Source organism: Trichosurus vulpecula, chromosome 8 (genome assembly GCF_011100635.1).
Source record: "Trichosurus vulpecula isolate mTriVul1 chromosome 8, mTriVul1.pri, whole genome shotgun sequence".
Taxonomy (NCBI): Eukaryota; Metazoa; Chordata; class Mammalia; order Diprotodontia; family Phalangeridae; genus Trichosurus; species Trichosurus vulpecula.
The window spans coordinates 45,068,409-45,085,245 of record NC_050580.1 but is presented as its reverse complement, the minus strand read 5'-3'; the positions used below and the strand labels follow the sequence as shown (position 1 = coordinate 45,085,245).

At 37.0% G+C, this 16,837-nt stretch overlaps 1 protein-coding gene across 1 annotated transcript; it reads right to left on the bottom strand.

Moving 5' to 3' along the window:
- Positions 1-10,988: 10,988 nt before the first annotated feature.
- On the bottom strand, positions 10,989-11,915 carry LOC118829055 (olfactory receptor 13A1-like). Its single transcript, XM_036735990.1, has one exon. It carries the CDS (start codon positions 11,913-11,915, stop codon positions 10,989-10,991), a length of 927 nt encoding a protein of 308 aa, XP_036591885.1.
- Positions 11,916-16,837: the final 4,922 nt, after the last annotated feature.

Below are 16,837 nucleotides of genomic sequence, written 5' to 3'. Positions count from 1 at the left end.
GGGTTTGGGAGATGATTAATCCAAAGATCTGGGGGACTGATTAGTCCATATTAGCTGGAAGATCACTAGTGACTGTTGTTTCCTTGATGGCCACCTGATGGATGCACTGAGCACTTGTGGCCAATGAAGAAAACCTGAGAAAGGAAAAAAATATATATATTTTTATTGCCTGATTTTAACCAGATATCATACTTAATGTTTACCATGGATGGAAATGAAGGAGTGCACTTGCAATGCAGAAAGTAGGTATCAATATCCTTAGTTTAGTAGGGTGAGGCTTGGGTGATGCCAGGGACATACATGTTATTTTTTAATTTTATTTTCCTTTTCAATTAATAAGCATTTTAATGATGTTTAATGTTCCCACCCCCAATTTCAAAGGAAAAAAAACATTATAACTTTGGATATTGAGTTATCATTATTAGATTAGTGGGATCCAACAGTAGATCCTCAAGCTCTAAGGAACAAAGACTAGATAATCCTTGAGGTAAGGACTGTGACAGGGAAGGGTGGGTTGACTCATGCAATACCAAGGAAAGAAGAAGCAGGTCCTCACAACCATGGAGATGACCTCTTCTGGGTCTTCTGATTCTGCCAAACAATTCAATTCATTTGCAGCCCAGACTTCATGCCAGCATAAGAAAGTCAGTGATCTGAGGCAGCTGAACACAGAGACAAGGACCAGCAATGAGTAGAAACAATCTGCTGATTCATACAATAAAACATTAGCAACATCTTTCACTTTACCTCCAGTCTTGCATCCCCATTGCATCTCCAGCTGACTATTAGACGTTTCAATCAAGGTGTCTCATAGATAGCTTAAAATCAACATGCCAAAAACTGAACTCACTCCAAACCCTCTCCCTTCTGAACTTTCTTATTCCTATTAATGTCACCCTTCCTCCCAGTAACCCAGGCTTGCACTCTAGATATCATCATTGACTTTTCATTCCTTCATTCTGCTATATTCAATCTGTTGCCAAGTCCTGCTAATTTTGCCTTCATAACAACTTTCTAGAGGCCTCTTTCTCTCCTTTGACACTGTGACCACTCTCATCATTTCCTGCCTAGACTATTTCAATATTTTGCTGTTGATCTCCCTACTTCAATTATCTCCATATATTCTCACCCTCTACTCAAATGTCAAATTAGTCTTTCTAATTGACTATGTCACCTTCTACCTCATTCAATAAAGTTTCTGTTTTCCTATCCCCACTAGAATCAAATAAAAACCTCTGGCCCTCAAAGTCCTTCACAATCTGCACCCCATTGCCATTCCAGTCTTCTTACACACTTTACTCTCTCACAATTCCCACTTACTCTGTGATTCAATGACACTGACCACCATACTGTTCCTCTCACAAAACTTTCCATCCCCAGACTTTGGGCATTTTTACTGGTTGTCCTCAAGACCTATAATTTTCTCCCTCCTCATTGTCACTTTCTTTCTTTCATGGCTTCCATCAAGTCCCAGCTAAAATCTAACCATCTTTCCTGATCCATCTTAATGCTAGTGCTTGCCCTCTCAGATTATCTCCAATTTATCCTGGCTATATCTTGTTTGTATAGAGTTGTTTGCATGATTGTCCCACCCCCCTTGAAAGCAGGGACAAGAGGAGGGATAGATCCCAAGCATAGGAAACTACTGCAAAAAATCCTGGATATGTGTATGAGTCTGGATATGGGGTGCTGTGAGAGGCACAGGAAGGCCTTTTTCACTGGATCACGGAGTCCATGGGAACCTGGGGTGGTGAGAAGTGAGGTGCAGGAAGGCTGGAAAGTTAGGACAGGGACTGATTAGGGAGAGCTTTGAATGCCAAACAGAGAATTTCATATACAACTCTCAAGGTGACAGGGATACAACTAGAGTTTTTTCTGGGGTTATTTCACTTTAGGACGATTAATTTGACATCTGAGTAGAGTAAGTGGAAAGACACTTGAGGCAGGGTCCAACCAGCAGGCTATTTCCATAATCTAAGATATCTAGTGACTAGATTGAGCAGTTATCAACATTTCCCTAAATGTTCCATCAATGAACATTCTCATCTGGAGTAGGGAGTCTCTGAGCCTAGAAGAAAAAAGTAAGGTTGGCTGAACAGTGGGTGAGGCAACTTTCACTCTTTCTTTCCAGTTCATGAATTGTGAATGGCAATAGTTCACCCCTACCCCTAACCCAGAGGGAACAGGTGATGGAGAGACTAGAGAGAAAAATATATTCCCTTCCCTGGTCCCTGTAATGCTCACCTCCTCTTAGCATTGCCTGTGCTGGGCCAGGCTCCACAGGATTGGGAACCCTGAAAAAAGCAGTTCAAGGGGCTCAGTAGTACCATAATATACATTTGCTTCCCCTTTTCAATCATTTCAGACTTCAACCTCAGGAATATTAGGGGCAAACCTCCCTCAAGGAGAAACTTTGTCATCTAGGACTGGAGTTCTTAACCTAAGATCCATGAGTGAACCTGGTGCTTTTAATATTTTGTTACCTGCATTTTGACATAATCACTTTCCTTTGAAATTCTTACATTACAATACACAAAAAACTGACAGAATATGCATGTCACATCTCACGATACCTCCAATTTCCCTTAATAGTTGCTCTGTGAAAGATTTTTTAATGTACATTTCCCTAAGATTCATTTATAATGAGAGCTATATATATTTAGCAGGCTCTCAGTTATGATTATCTGTGAGTCATCTTTAAGACAGGAAGATGAATAGAGATCAAATATTGGAATGGAAAGAGATTCAGGAAGTAAAGTGGTTTTCTCTCCAGTAACCCAGACCACATCGTATCAGCACCATTTCTGAGCCATCTTAGCTTAGCCTAAGGACAAAGATTTGGAGTATCTGGCTCATAGTAGACATTTTAAAAAAATCTTGTTAATTAATTGGTAGGCTGCTTGATTACAGCAACTACAAGTAGAATCATAGAATGAAGTTGGAAAAGCTCTTAAAAGTCCTCCAATCCAGCTCCTACATTTTACAAATAAGGAAATACATTCCTACAATAAGGAAATTTACAAATAAGGAAACTGAGGGATAGAGCACGTAAATGACTTCCAGAGATCAAACAACTAGGTGTCTGTGATTATACACACACACACACACACACACACACACACATATGTGTATATATATATATACACATATATGCATATCTACATATATATGTATGCATGTGTATTTCTACACACAGATAAGCAGAATGAGATGCTTAAGACTAATGCTGATCAACTAGAAAAAAATGTTCAAAATATCCATAAATACTATGTAAGAAAGGATCAACCTTGGCATCAGACAGATCTGTGCTTAATTCCTACGTTGCTGTGACTATGAGCAGGTCACTTAACCCTCTCTGTATCTGAAACAGCCCTATAAGCCAATTAATTACAGAGGGGTTTCCAGTCTTCGTTGACAGAAGTATTAGAGTTTCTTTACGCCCATGAAATCATAAGTCTAAAAAAATTTCTAATTAGCAAGGATTACTAAGAATTTAATTAACATGATATTTCATTGGCCACCCATTGTGGGGGAGAGGAAAGGAAAGAGAACTAATTTTAAAAATAACATAAAGCAATGAACATTAAAGTTAAAAATTTTTATACAGGTAATCTTATTTCAAATGATGCATTTTAGAGAGAGAAAACTAAGGTCCAGGTCATAGGATCATACATTTAAAGATGGAAGTGACTTTAGACATCTATTCCAATACCACACTTTTGTATATGAGAAAATTGAGTCCAAGAGATGTTGCCACTTCTCTAAGGTTAAAAGGGCATTTTAGGTGGCAAAACCAGGATTAAAAACCAGTATATTGCTCTCTCTACTATTTTCAGGCTACTTCATGGCAACCTCTTGCCAACATCTTTCTTGTTATTGAACCCAATAAAACCCAATGGCTATGAGGTTGGTGTTTACCTGGAAGTCTTCCATGAATATTATCAAATGGAGACAGTTCTCTTGCAGTCTCAGAGATGTTAACCTTGAGCCTTGCCTTCAGAAAAGTTGGGAGAGGGGATCATTTTAGGCTACTTGGGACCAATGACATGCAAGTATATGATAATGCTAATATCTCTGACTACCTGCAGGGTAATTCTGGAGAAAGCAAAGAATGAACCAGCTTTTAAGAAAATAGCAGTGTCCAAAGGGCGTAGATTCACATCGGCCACAAGGGATTCTCTCAATCAGGTTTCTATGGGAAGAACTCTGAAAGAGCAATTAATTAACTGATGGTGATGGTGTTGTGACTATTGTTGGGGTCTAAAATCAATTCTGGGTCAGGCTTCCCAGAGAAAAATTCCATAAATCGCTCTAGAACTTTAGAACAGGAAGACTTATTGGTGATAACCTAGCATCCCCTCATTTTACAGATAAAGAGAGTGAAATACAGAGAGTAAAAGTGAGCTGAATAGAGCCATGGAATAAGTAAGTTGCAGAGAAGGAGTTAGGAGCTAGGCTCCATGCTTCCTAATACAATGCTCTCTTCTATATGATCCTGATTTCTAAAAAAGAAAACTCTTTATAAGTATCACTAGGTGGACATTCCTTCTTTTTAATTTGTGGCCTTGAGAGGAATTGCAAGGTAATAGGAAACACAGTGAATAAAAGGTGTATGGCCTAACTGCTGTTTTTCCACTACCTGGCTCCATGACCTTAAGCAAATTATTTCCTTTCTCTGGCCCTCAGGGGAAGGACGCTCTTGATTCTGTATTTGCATGCCCTGTGCCTAGTACAGTGTCTGGAACATAACAGATTTTCAATAAATGATTGTTAATTGATTGGATGATCTTTAAGCTTTTATTCCCCAGCCTCAGAAAGACAGAGCAGGAGAAGTAAGAGGCATATCTCCTGAATCTCAAAAAAGGGAAGAGATGAACAGAATTTAGTCATTCACATATTGTGCTGAATAAGGGTTGAGCACTTTCAGTTGAGAACATCAAGTTGGCATTTCTGAGAATTAACTGGATAGGAATTTTGTGTTCCAATTGCATTCTTATTGTCTTCCCATGGGGCTGGGAAATGATGGAATTGTTAAAGGTCTTAAAGAGTTGTTGATGTGAGTCTCTTTCAAAGAAACCAGTAACTCTCTCTCAAATCAGAAATGTCAGCGGGAGCGAGGTAGAGCTTCAATAGATGAAAAGAATACAAATGAAAATCAAGGGCACTAGAGGACCATCAGTGGACCCAGATACAGAGATGGAGTGAATCAATGGCAGCCAAGTACATATGGAACAAAATAGTCATCACAAGGGAGTTCATAGACTAGGTCAAAGATGTAGAAGAAGAAAAGACTAGAAGGAGAGAAACACAGTCAGTTTCTTGGAGGAGCATTTAGAGATCCTTGAAGGAAAAATCTTCTTTCCAGGATACTAGGAAGGTTGCACAGAAATGTAAATATTCCCTTATCTTAAAGCATTAATTTTCTGGAAATCTAATTTCTGGAAAATTCCTCTATACACACACACACACACACACACACACATATACAGAGAAAGAGAGAGAGAGAGAGAGAGAGAGAGAGAGAGAGAGTCTGAGAATGATTTTACTGCTTGACTTTTCCTAGCTAATTACTTTCCTAGTACAACTTAGATAAATAATTTTCTATTTAATTGACATTTCTTGCCTGGCCTTTTGGTAAATTATGTACTACAAATCATAAATTTTCTTACAATTATTCTTTTGGTGTTTCTCACCCTGTTTTTTTCTAAATTATGTACTATGTTGTGCTCAAGTTATAAATTATCCTTATATTGAATGATAATCTTTGGAAGTTTCAGTGTGAATAGAGTAACTACTTTGTAAAAAAAGAATAGATGAATATGGATCCTTTTAGAAATTTACATTTTGAATTTGTTTACCAATCATTATTTAAGATGTCTAGCAAAGTATTTTATTATTAATTTTAATTATTTTTTTCAGTTAACAATTATTTTCTTCATTTGCTCCCACTCTACATACTACTGAAGAACAAAAAAAGAAAAAGAAATCCTTGAACAAATCTGCAAAGTCAGGCAATAAAAATTCCTTCATTTTCTATGTCCAAAATTGCATTTCTCATTCTGTATATTTGGTTTCCCCACTCTTTGTTGGATGGTGGATAGCGTTCTTCCTCATCAGTTCTTGAAAATCATGTCTGATCATTGCATTCATCAGAGTTCTTAAATAGTTCAATGTTGGTTTTTACACTGTTGTTCTAGAAATTGTTCTATTCATTCTGCATCACGTCATACACAACTTTTGCAGTTTCTTTGAAACCATAACTTTTGCCATTTTTTATGGTACCAGGGCATTTCATTACATTCATATGCTACAATTTCTTCAGCGATTTTCCGGTTGATGTTTACTGCCTCAGTTTCCACTGCTTTACCACCACCAAAAACACTGCTATAAATAGTTTTGCACATATAAGTTCTTTTCCTCTTTTTCATCATTTTGAGGGATATGGTGAATAGTGGTATGATTGGGTCAAAACCCACACAGATTAGTGATTTTGGAGACATAGTTCCAAATTACATTCCAGAATGGCTGAACCAATTCATAGCTCCAGCATGAATGCACTAATGTGCTTGCTTTCACACAGTTACTGCTTTTCTTTATTTTTATTTTAATGATAGTTATTAATTACTATGCTACTCCTTAGTTACAAAAATCTTTGCCCTCAAAGCAAATGTTTAAATTTCATTAAGGAGAAAATATATGCACAAACAAATATAATACAATGTAGAATATAGTGGGTGAAGAGAAGTCCAGACAAAAGATTTTAAGAAAAATTAGGAGTAGTACAAGATTTTGGACTATATTACAAAGTAATATTACTAAGTGAATTAGGAAAGCATGGGAAAATATACCTGTTACACATATGTAAAAAGGAAGAGTTTAAAACCAAACAACAGATAGAGAGAATCATGGGAAATATAATGGATAATTTTGATTAAATGAAATTTAAAAGTTCTTTCACAAATAAAACCAATGCAACAAAAATTAGAATGAAAGTGGGAAAGTAGCAGAAATTTATTCATTTCTCAAATATATTAGAAATTGAGCCAAAATTATAAAAACAAGTCATTGCCTTATCAATAAGTGCTCAAATTGCATGAAGAATCAGTTTGCAGAAAAAGGAATCAAACCTATTAAAATCACATTAAAATGCTCTAAATCTCTACTGATTAGAGAAATGGAAAGTAAAACAACTCTGAGATACCACCTCACACTTAACAGTTTGGTTAATATGACCAAAAAGGAAAATGACAAATTCTGGTGGGTATGTGGAAATATTGGGACACTAACACATTGTAGTGGAGTTGTGAAGTAGTTCAGATATTCTGGAGAATAATTTGAAACTATTCCTACCCAAAATATAAACCCATGCTTGCCCTTCGACCCAGCAATACAACTACAAGGCCTATATCACAAAAAGATCAAAGAAATAGTGAAAGGACTTATATAAGCAAAAATATTTATAATAGCTCTTAGTGGGGGGCAAAGATTTGGAAATAGAGGGAATGCCCATCAATTGGGGGATGACGGAAAAATCTATGGTATATGATTGTGACAGAATACTATTTTACAAAAGGAAATGACAAGCATAGTGTTTTCAGAAAAATCCTGAAAAGGCCTATATGAACAGATGCAAAGGGAAGTGAGCAGAACTGAGAGAACACTGTAAAAAATAACAGTGATATTGTAAGAAAGATGAGCCATGAAAACAGCTACACTGATCTAGACAATGATCTCTGGGGCAGAGCCCAGATGGCAGCTGGAAAGCAGGGACTTGCATGAGCTCCCTACCAAGTCCTGCCAAAAAACCTATAAAAATGGCTCTGAACAAATTCTAGAACTGCAGAACCCACAAAATAGCAGAGCAAAGCAGGGCTCCAGCCCAGGACAGCCTGGATGGTCACTGGGTGAGGTCTATCATGCAGGGACCAGGGAGCAGAGGGGAGCAGGGCCCAGCGTGGGTGGCAGCAGGACCAACCAGACCAGGAGCCAGGCGGAACAGGCCCTAGCACCTCGAATCCGTGAGCTGTGGCAGTTACCAGACTTCTCAACCCACAAACACCAAAGACAACAAAGAAAGTTAGCGGAAAAAGCTGCAGAGGACAGAGTGAAAGGAGTTCGTGGTTCGGTCACTGCCCCAGGGGCGGCAGGGTGGTGCAGCTACAGAACTACAGCTGCAGTTGCTTCTAGCCCCAGGCCCACCTGGTGGGAGGAATTAAGTGGCAGATCAGAGCAGGAGTGCAGAGCCTGCTTAAGATCTGAGTTAGGTCTGGTTTGGGGGTTCTTGGGGGAGGAGGAGCACTGGTTTACAGAGCTTGTTGTGACAAATAGCTCTGAAAACAACAGCGCATCACCTCAAGCTTGGAACAAAGAACTCTCTAATCTACAGTCATACCCCAACGAAAAACTCAAGGGTCAAGTAGTTGACTGGGAACATGGCCAGGCAGTGAAAACAGTCTCAAATTCAGACTCAGACTTTGGAATCCTTCTTTGGTGACAAAGAAGACAAAAACAAACAGCCAGAAGAAGTCAACAAAGTCAAAGAGCTTACATCAAAAGCCTCCAAGAAAAACATGAACTGGTCTCAGACCATGGAAGACCTCAAAAAAGATTTAGAAAAGCCAATTAGAGAAGTAGAGGAAAACCTGGGAAGAGAAATGAGAATGAAGTGAGAAAACCATGAAAAAAAGTCAATGACTGGCTAAAGGGGACCCCAAAAAATACTAAAGAAAATAACACCTTAAAAATAGACTAACCCAAATGGCAAAAGAGCTCCAAAAAGCCAATGAGGAGAAGAATGCCTTGAAAGACAGAATTAGCCAAATGCAAAAGAAGGTAGAATTAGCCAAGTGGAAAAAGATGTCCAAAAGACAACTGAAGGAAATACTACCTTAAAAATTAGATTGGAGCAAGAGGAAGCTAGTGACTTTATGAGAAATCAAGATATTATAAAACAGAAACAAAAGAATGAAAAAATGGAAGACAATGTGAAATATATCATTGGAAAAACCACTGACCTGGAAAATAGATCTAGGAGAGATAATTTAAAAATTATTGGACTACCTGAAAGCCATGATATAAAAAAGAGCCTAGATATCATCTTTCAAGAAATTATCAAGGACTGCCCTGATATTGTGGAGCCAGAGGGTAAAATGGAAATTGAAAGAGTCTACCAATCACCTCATGAAAAGATCTCAAAAAGAAAACTCCTAGGAATATTGTTGCCAAATTCCAGAGCTCCCAGATCAAGGAGAAAATACTGCAAGCAGTCAGAAAGAAACAATTTGAGTATTGCGGAAACACAATCAGAATAATACAAGATCTAGCAGCTTCTACCTAAAGGGATCAAATGGCTTGGAATATGATATTCTGGAGGTCAATGGAGCTAGGATTAAATCCAAGAATCACCTACCCAGCAAAACTGAGTATCATGCTCCAAGGCAAAATATGGATTTTCAATAAAATAAAGGACTTTCAAGCTTTCTCAGTGAAAAGACCAGAGTTGAATAGAAAATTTGACTTTCGAACACAAGAATCAAGAGAAGCATGAAAAGGTATACAGGAAAGAGAAATCATAAGGGACTTACTGAAGTTCAACTGTTTTGTTTACATTCCTACATGGAAAGATGATGTGTATAATTCATGAGACCTCAGTATTAGGGTAGCTGAAGGGAATATACATATATATAAATAGAGAAAGAGAGACAGGGGGCACAAGGTGAGTGGAATATGAAGGGATGACATCTAAAAAAAGAAAATCAAATTAAGGAATGAGAGGGGAATATATTGAGAGTGGGAGAAAGGGAGAGGTAGAATGGCATAAACTATCCAGTATATAAGTGGCAAGAAAAAGCAGTTCTGTAGGAAGGGAAGAGGGAGCATGTGAGGGGGGATGAGTGAATCTTGCTCTCATTGGATTTGACCTGAAGAGGGAATAACATACACACTCAATTGGGTATCTTACCCCACAGGAAAGAAGGAGGAAGGAGATAAAAAGGGGGGATGACAATAGAAGGGAGGGCAGGTAGGGGGAGGAGGTAATCAAAAGCAAACACTTTTAAAAAGGGACAGGGTCAAGGGAGACAATTGGATAAAGACTGATAGAATAGGAAGGAGCAAATATAGTTAGTCTTTCACAACATGAGTATTGTGGAAGTGTTTTACATAATGATACTCATGTTACCTATGTTAAATTGCTTGCCTTCTTAGGCAGGGTGGGTGGGGAGGGAAAAGGGGGAGAATTTAGAACTCAAAGTTTTAAGAGCAGATGTTCAAAAACAAGTTTTTCCATGCAACTAGGAAATAAGATATACAGGCGATGAGGTGTGGAAATCTATCTTGCCCTACAAGAAACTAAGGGAAAAGGGGATGAGGAGGAGTAGTGTTACAGAAGGCAGGGCTGACTGGGGAACGGGGTAATCAGAATATATGCCATCTTGGAGGGGGGAGTGTAGAAATGGGGAGAAAATTTGTAATTCAAACTCTTGTGAAAATTAATGCTGAAAACTAAAAATATTCAGTAAATAAATAATTATTTAAACTCAGAACAAAATTGCATGGGAGAAGGGAGGAAGACATTAGTATTAAATAGAGTAGATATACTGTAAATCATTTGAATCATGGGGATATGACCTGGGATGTATGATTTGACTGAAGAGAAGAGAAATGTTGGGAGATATACTGTGATGTAAAAATCAACAGAATTTCTTTGGCAAATGATATAATTTGAACAAATGGTAAGGGGACAAAATAAATAAGTTTGTGGTGGCTGAGAGTGTGTTGTATGGCTCAAAACTGAAATAAGGAACTTGAGGTGTGATGAGGCTCAAATTGGTCTCTGATCCATTCTAGCTCTGAGATTCTGAGGAAAAATCATTCTATAAATTGAATAACTAAGATTCATAGAACCTAAATTACCTTTTATATCATATTTTATGCTAGAATTTCAAAAATAAAATTACCACCAAGTCATGTGGATGAATTAAAATTATTTATTTAATGAATGGAAACATTTTCTTGAGGGCTGTTATGAAATCTTTGTTGCGTAGAGTGTAAATGAGAGGGTTTAAAGCGGGGCTAATAGTGGTGTATAAGAGAGCCACTACTTTGCCATTATCCATGGAGGTCCCTGAGCCTGGGAGAATGTATGTGTATATAATAGTGGTATAATATATAGTGACCACAATGAGGTGGGAGGAACAGGTAGAGAAGGCTTTCTTCTTGCCCTCTGTGGTGCGGATCTTCAGGATGCTGGAAATGATGAAGCCATAGGACACCACAGTGAGCATAAAATTAATCACCCCTAGGTATATATCTGCAATGACTGCCATGATATGGTTTAGGTATATGGAGGTGCAGGAAAGCAGTAGCAAACTGGGGATTTCACACAGAAAGTGTTTAATTTGATTTGGGCCACAGAAGGTTAACTGTATCATAAGACCAGTGTGTACTGATGAGTTGATGGCACTAACAGCCCACACACTACCAGCTAGGAGGATGGAAACCATTCTACTCATCATGGTAGTATAATGAAGGGGGTGGCAGATGGCCACATACCTGTCATAAGCCATAGCTGTAAAGAGCAGGAGTTCAGAACCCAAAAACCAATCAAGGAAATATAACTGAGTCATGCACCCAGCATAGGAGATAGATTTCTTGTTGGCGAGGTTCTCTAGCAATTTGGGCAGAACTGTGGTTGTGCAGCCAATATCTAAGATGGCCAGGTTTGCAAGGAAAAAATACATGGGGGTATGGAGACCTGAATCTAGGCCTATGGCCACCACAATGAGAGCATTGCCTGTTAGGGCCATGATATAAAGGAAGAAGAAGATGCAAAAGAGGGCAAGCTGAAGGGGAGGTGTCTCGGAGAAACCCTGCAGGATAAACTCAGTCACCAGTGTTTGATTGCTCACTGCCATTTGACTGGAAGATGTCTCCTGGATACACCAGTGGATGTCTTCCAAAGGAGAGGATCCCTCATGTGGCAATAAACAAGTCAGCTGAAATATAGCAGAAACAGAATGTACATATTGACTTTAAAATTAAAAAAAAAAAAAACATTTGGGGTAGAAATAAATAGGTTGTAGAGCAGATGTACAAAATTAGAATTGTTGCTCCCTGGTGAAAAGACATACTGAAAAAACAACATTAGCACCCTAACCAATACCTTCTACCTCTAAGTGGGTATCGCTTCTTAAATATATGCATCCTTACATCTTTTTTTCCATTGTTTTGCCTTTAACACATTCCTTCTTTGAAGACAAGGACCATATATTATTTATATTGTTTCTTCCTATTAATTTTTGTGTATTTATTTTAAATTTCATTATTTATTTGATATTTTAGTCTTCAACATTGATTTCTACAAGATTTGGAGTTACAAATTTTCTCCCATTACAACCCTCCACCCCTCTCCAAATGGCATATATTTTGATTGCCCCGTTCTCCAGTCAGCCTTCCCTTCGGTCACGCCACTATGCCCCATCCCCTTTCCCCTTACTTTCTTGTAGGGCAAGATAGATTTATATGCCCTTTCCTTCCTATTACATTTATTAAACATTTATTAAGTACCTACTATGTGTCATGCACTGTGATAAGCACTGGCGATGCAGATAAGAAAAAGCCTATTACAAATATAGAAAAAGAGAAACAACTAACCACTGGCCTTAGAATCCAAAGACATGATTCTGAGTTGTATCTGTGACACTTTTATGCTCTGTGACCTTAAATAAATCAATGTGACCTCTTTGAGCCTTGGTTTTTCCATCTGTAAATAGGATATTATTAAGTTTTATATTAGAGATCTGGAGCTGGAAAGATTAGGGAAAAAAAGAACCTATATGAACAAAAATATTTGTAGCAGCTCTTTTTGTGGTGGCTAAAAGGTCAGATCATCAAGGGGATGGCTATCAATTGCTGAATGGCTGAACAAGCTGTGGTTTACAATTGTAATGGAATATCATGGTACTATAAGAAAGAACAAGCAGGATGATTTCAGAAAAACTTGGAAAGACTTACATGAACTGTTTGTGTAGTGAAGTGAACAGAACTAGGAGAATGTTGTACGCAGTAACAGCAATATTGTTCAATGAAGAACTATGAGTGACTTAACTATTCTCAGCAATATAGTGATCCAAGAAAATCCCAAAAGATTCATGATAAGTATACTATCTGCCTCCAGACAAACAACTGATATTGATTGAATACAGACTGAAGCATGCTATTTTTAACTTTCTATTATTTTCTTTAATTCGAATCTTTTTTATAAGATGGCAGCTAGGTGGCACAGTGGGGGCAGCTAGGTGGCACAGTGAGTAGAATACTGGCCCTGGAGTCAGGAGGACCTGAGTTCAAATCTGGCCTCAGACACTTGACACATGTACTAGCTGTGTGACCTTGGGCAAGTCACTTAACCCCAATTGCCTTACCAAAAAGAAAAAAAAATAAGATGACTAATATAAAAATGTTTCATGTAGTTGCTCATCTGATTGCTTATCATCTCATGGAGAAGAGAAGGAAGGGAGGGGTAGAATGTGCAACTCAAAATTTTAAATAAAAGTTTTTAAAACTTGGGGAAAATATCTCAGGTCCTTTGATGCCCTATTGAGTGCCTTTTCTGTACTGCCTGCTTTATCTCCTGTAAAATCGGGTCTGATCTCTGTCTGGTCACAAAGATTATTTTGAATAAACTATTAGAGAATAGCTTAATAATAATGCTTTATTATTCATATTGTTTTAAAACAGGAATCTTTTGTTAATTATATATTAAGCACTTATCGTGATTCAAGTATTCTGCTAGACATTGAGAATACTCAGGAGGAAGTGGGTGCAAATATCAACTCTGTGACACATACTTCTGACTTTGGCGATAAACAAAACTCTCTGGAGGGAAAACTCGATCCACCAAATAATCTGCACCTTAGAGGTTTAGACAGAACCCTATGACAATGCGCATCTAATCATGGGGCCTTTGCAAGTTACCTTCCTTCAGAGTAATGGCGTTGAATTCAGGTGGGCCGCACATTGACTTAGAAAACCCCTACTTAACATTTTTCATGTTGTAGCTTATTTGACTTTATTATTAAATATTTTTCAAATACATTTTAATCTTCTTGGGCCTCAGTCTGGGAGTTTTGCTGGCCCCCTGGTGAGTTTGACACCACTGCCTTAGAGCACTACATATATCATAGCTATCACTATTGAGCATTTAATTGAATATTCCTCTTAGCTGTTGTTTTGAATGTTTTCTTTGCTGCCCAATCTTGTTCCACTAAACAAAACAAAAAAAGCCACACATTAAACCTGAGAAACTTGCCATTTACTCATTTTGAACACCAAGCTGGATACATGTCTTTTCTCTGATTGGTACTAGGGTCAGTCTGTGGGATCAAAAATATAATATTTAAGTATATGAGAATGACTGAAGCTGCAAAACCTCCCCATGAATTAGTTTAGAGGAGAGAAAATGGAAGGAAGAGGAAATAGAATTTTTGAGAAAGAAATTGAATAAGCCATAAATGAAGTCCCTAATAAAAATTTCCAGGATCATGTGATTTCTACCAAACACTGAAAGAATGATTAATTTCAATACTATATTTTGGAAAACAAATTGGAAAATTAGGCAAAAAGGTCTCCTACCAAATTCCTTTTATGACAAAACCTAATATTGATATCTAAGCCAGGAAGAAGAAAACAAAGAAAACTATAGAACAATTTCCTTCATGAATATTGATGCAAAAATTTAAATGAAATAACAGCTAGAGGGATTACAGCAATATATTATGAAGATTATACACTATTACACTATGACCAGGTGCAATTTGTACCAAGAAGGCAAGGCTGCCTTCATAATGACCGTATCAATAATAAAACAACAAAAATCACATGATTATCTCAATAAATGTAGAAAAGGCATTTGACAAAATTCAGTATTGATTGCCATTAAAACACTAGGAAGCAGAGGAATAAGTGGAGCTTTCCTTGAAATGTTAAGTAGTATCTATCTAAAACCATCAGCAAGTGTTATTTGTAATGAAAATAAGCATGAAGCCTTCCCAATAAGATACGGGGTAAAGCAAAGAAGTCCATTATCAAGACTATTATTCAATAATGTACTAGAAATGCTAGCTATAGAAATAAAACAAGAAAAATTGGAGGAATAAAAATACACATGGCATGTGTATACTTACATGCAGATGATGGTATACTTACAGACTTAGGAATCAACTAAAAAACTGATTGAAACAATTAACAACTTTAGCAAAGTTGCAAGATGTAAAATACATTAATAGCATTTCCATATATTACCTTCAAAGTCCAACAGGAAAAGGTAGAAAGAGAAAATCCATTTTGAAATAACTACAGAGAATATAAAATACATGGGAGTCTACCTGTCAAGGCAAACTCAGAAATTATATGAACACAATCACAAAATACTTTTCACACAAATAAAGTCAGATCAAAACTATTGGAGAAATATTAATTGCCCATGAGTTGGATGAACCAATATAATAAAAATGACAATTCCACCAAAATTAATTATATTTCCAATCAAATTACACAAAAATTATTATCTAGACATGAAAAAACAAAATTCATCTGTAAGACCAATATACCAAACATAATAATGAGATCAATGGAAAAAAAAATGTGGAATGAGGTGGACTAGTAGTACCAAATGTTAAACTCTAATCATGAAAAAAAAAACTAGCACTGGCTAGGAAACAGAATGGTGGTTCAGTGCAATAGATTAGGTACATAATACACAGTAGTAAATGACCTTAGAAATCCAGTGTTCGATAAATGCAAAAAGCCAAGCTTTAGAGACAAGAACTCACTTTATGACAAAAATCACAGGGGAAACTGGAAAAATATTTGTCAGAAACTAGATATAAACCAACATCTCACACTGTATACTGAGATAAGGTCAATACAGGTGTATGATTTAGAAATAAGGGATGAAAAAAAAAAAAGAAATAAGGGATGATATCAAAAACAAATTAGGAAAGCAAGGGAAATTTTATCTCTCAGATCTATAAATAAAGGACGAATAGAAAACCAAACTATAGATACAGAGGATCATGAGAAGTAAAATGAATAATTTTGATTATATCAAATTAAAAAGGTTTTGCACAAACAAAACCAATGCAGCCAAGGTTAGGAAAAAAGCAGAAATCTGGGGAAAAAATTTACAAGTTTCTCTGACAAACGTTTCAATTCTCAAATATATAGAGGACTGATTAAAATTTATAAGAAAACAAGTCATTTCCCAACTGATAAATGGTCAAAGGATAAGAACAGGTATTTTTGAGAAGAAATCAAAGCTATCTGTTGCTATACGAAAATTGCTCTAAATAACTCTTTTTTAGGAAAATGCAAGTTACAACAATTCTAGATATCACCTCAAACCTGTTATATTGACTAATGTGACAGAAAAGTAAAATGACAAATTTTGGAGGAGACGTAGAAAAATTGGTACACTAGCTCACCACTGGACTTTGACTGATCCAGTCATTCTGGCGAACATTGTGGCACTATGCCCAAAGAACTATGAAAGTGTGCATACCTTTGAACTCAGTGCTCCCACTTCAAAGTCTGTATGTCAAAAAGATCAAAAAAAAAAAAAAGAAAAGAAGCTATGTTTACAAAAATGTTTATAGCTGCTCTTTTTTGTAGTGCCAAACAATTGGAAATTGGGAGGATGCCCATCAATTGGGAAATAGTTGAATAAGTTGTGGTAATATGATTGTGATGGAAAACTGATGTGCTATAAGAAATGATGAGCAGGATAATTTCAGAAAAATCTAAAAGGCTTATACAAAATAATGCAGCATGAAGTGGG

Coding starts and splice junctions, on each gene's coding strand:
- LOC118829055 (XM_036735990.1), bottom strand. CDS start 11,915: ATGGCAGTGAGCAATCAAACACTGGTGACTGAGTTTATCCTGCAGGGT.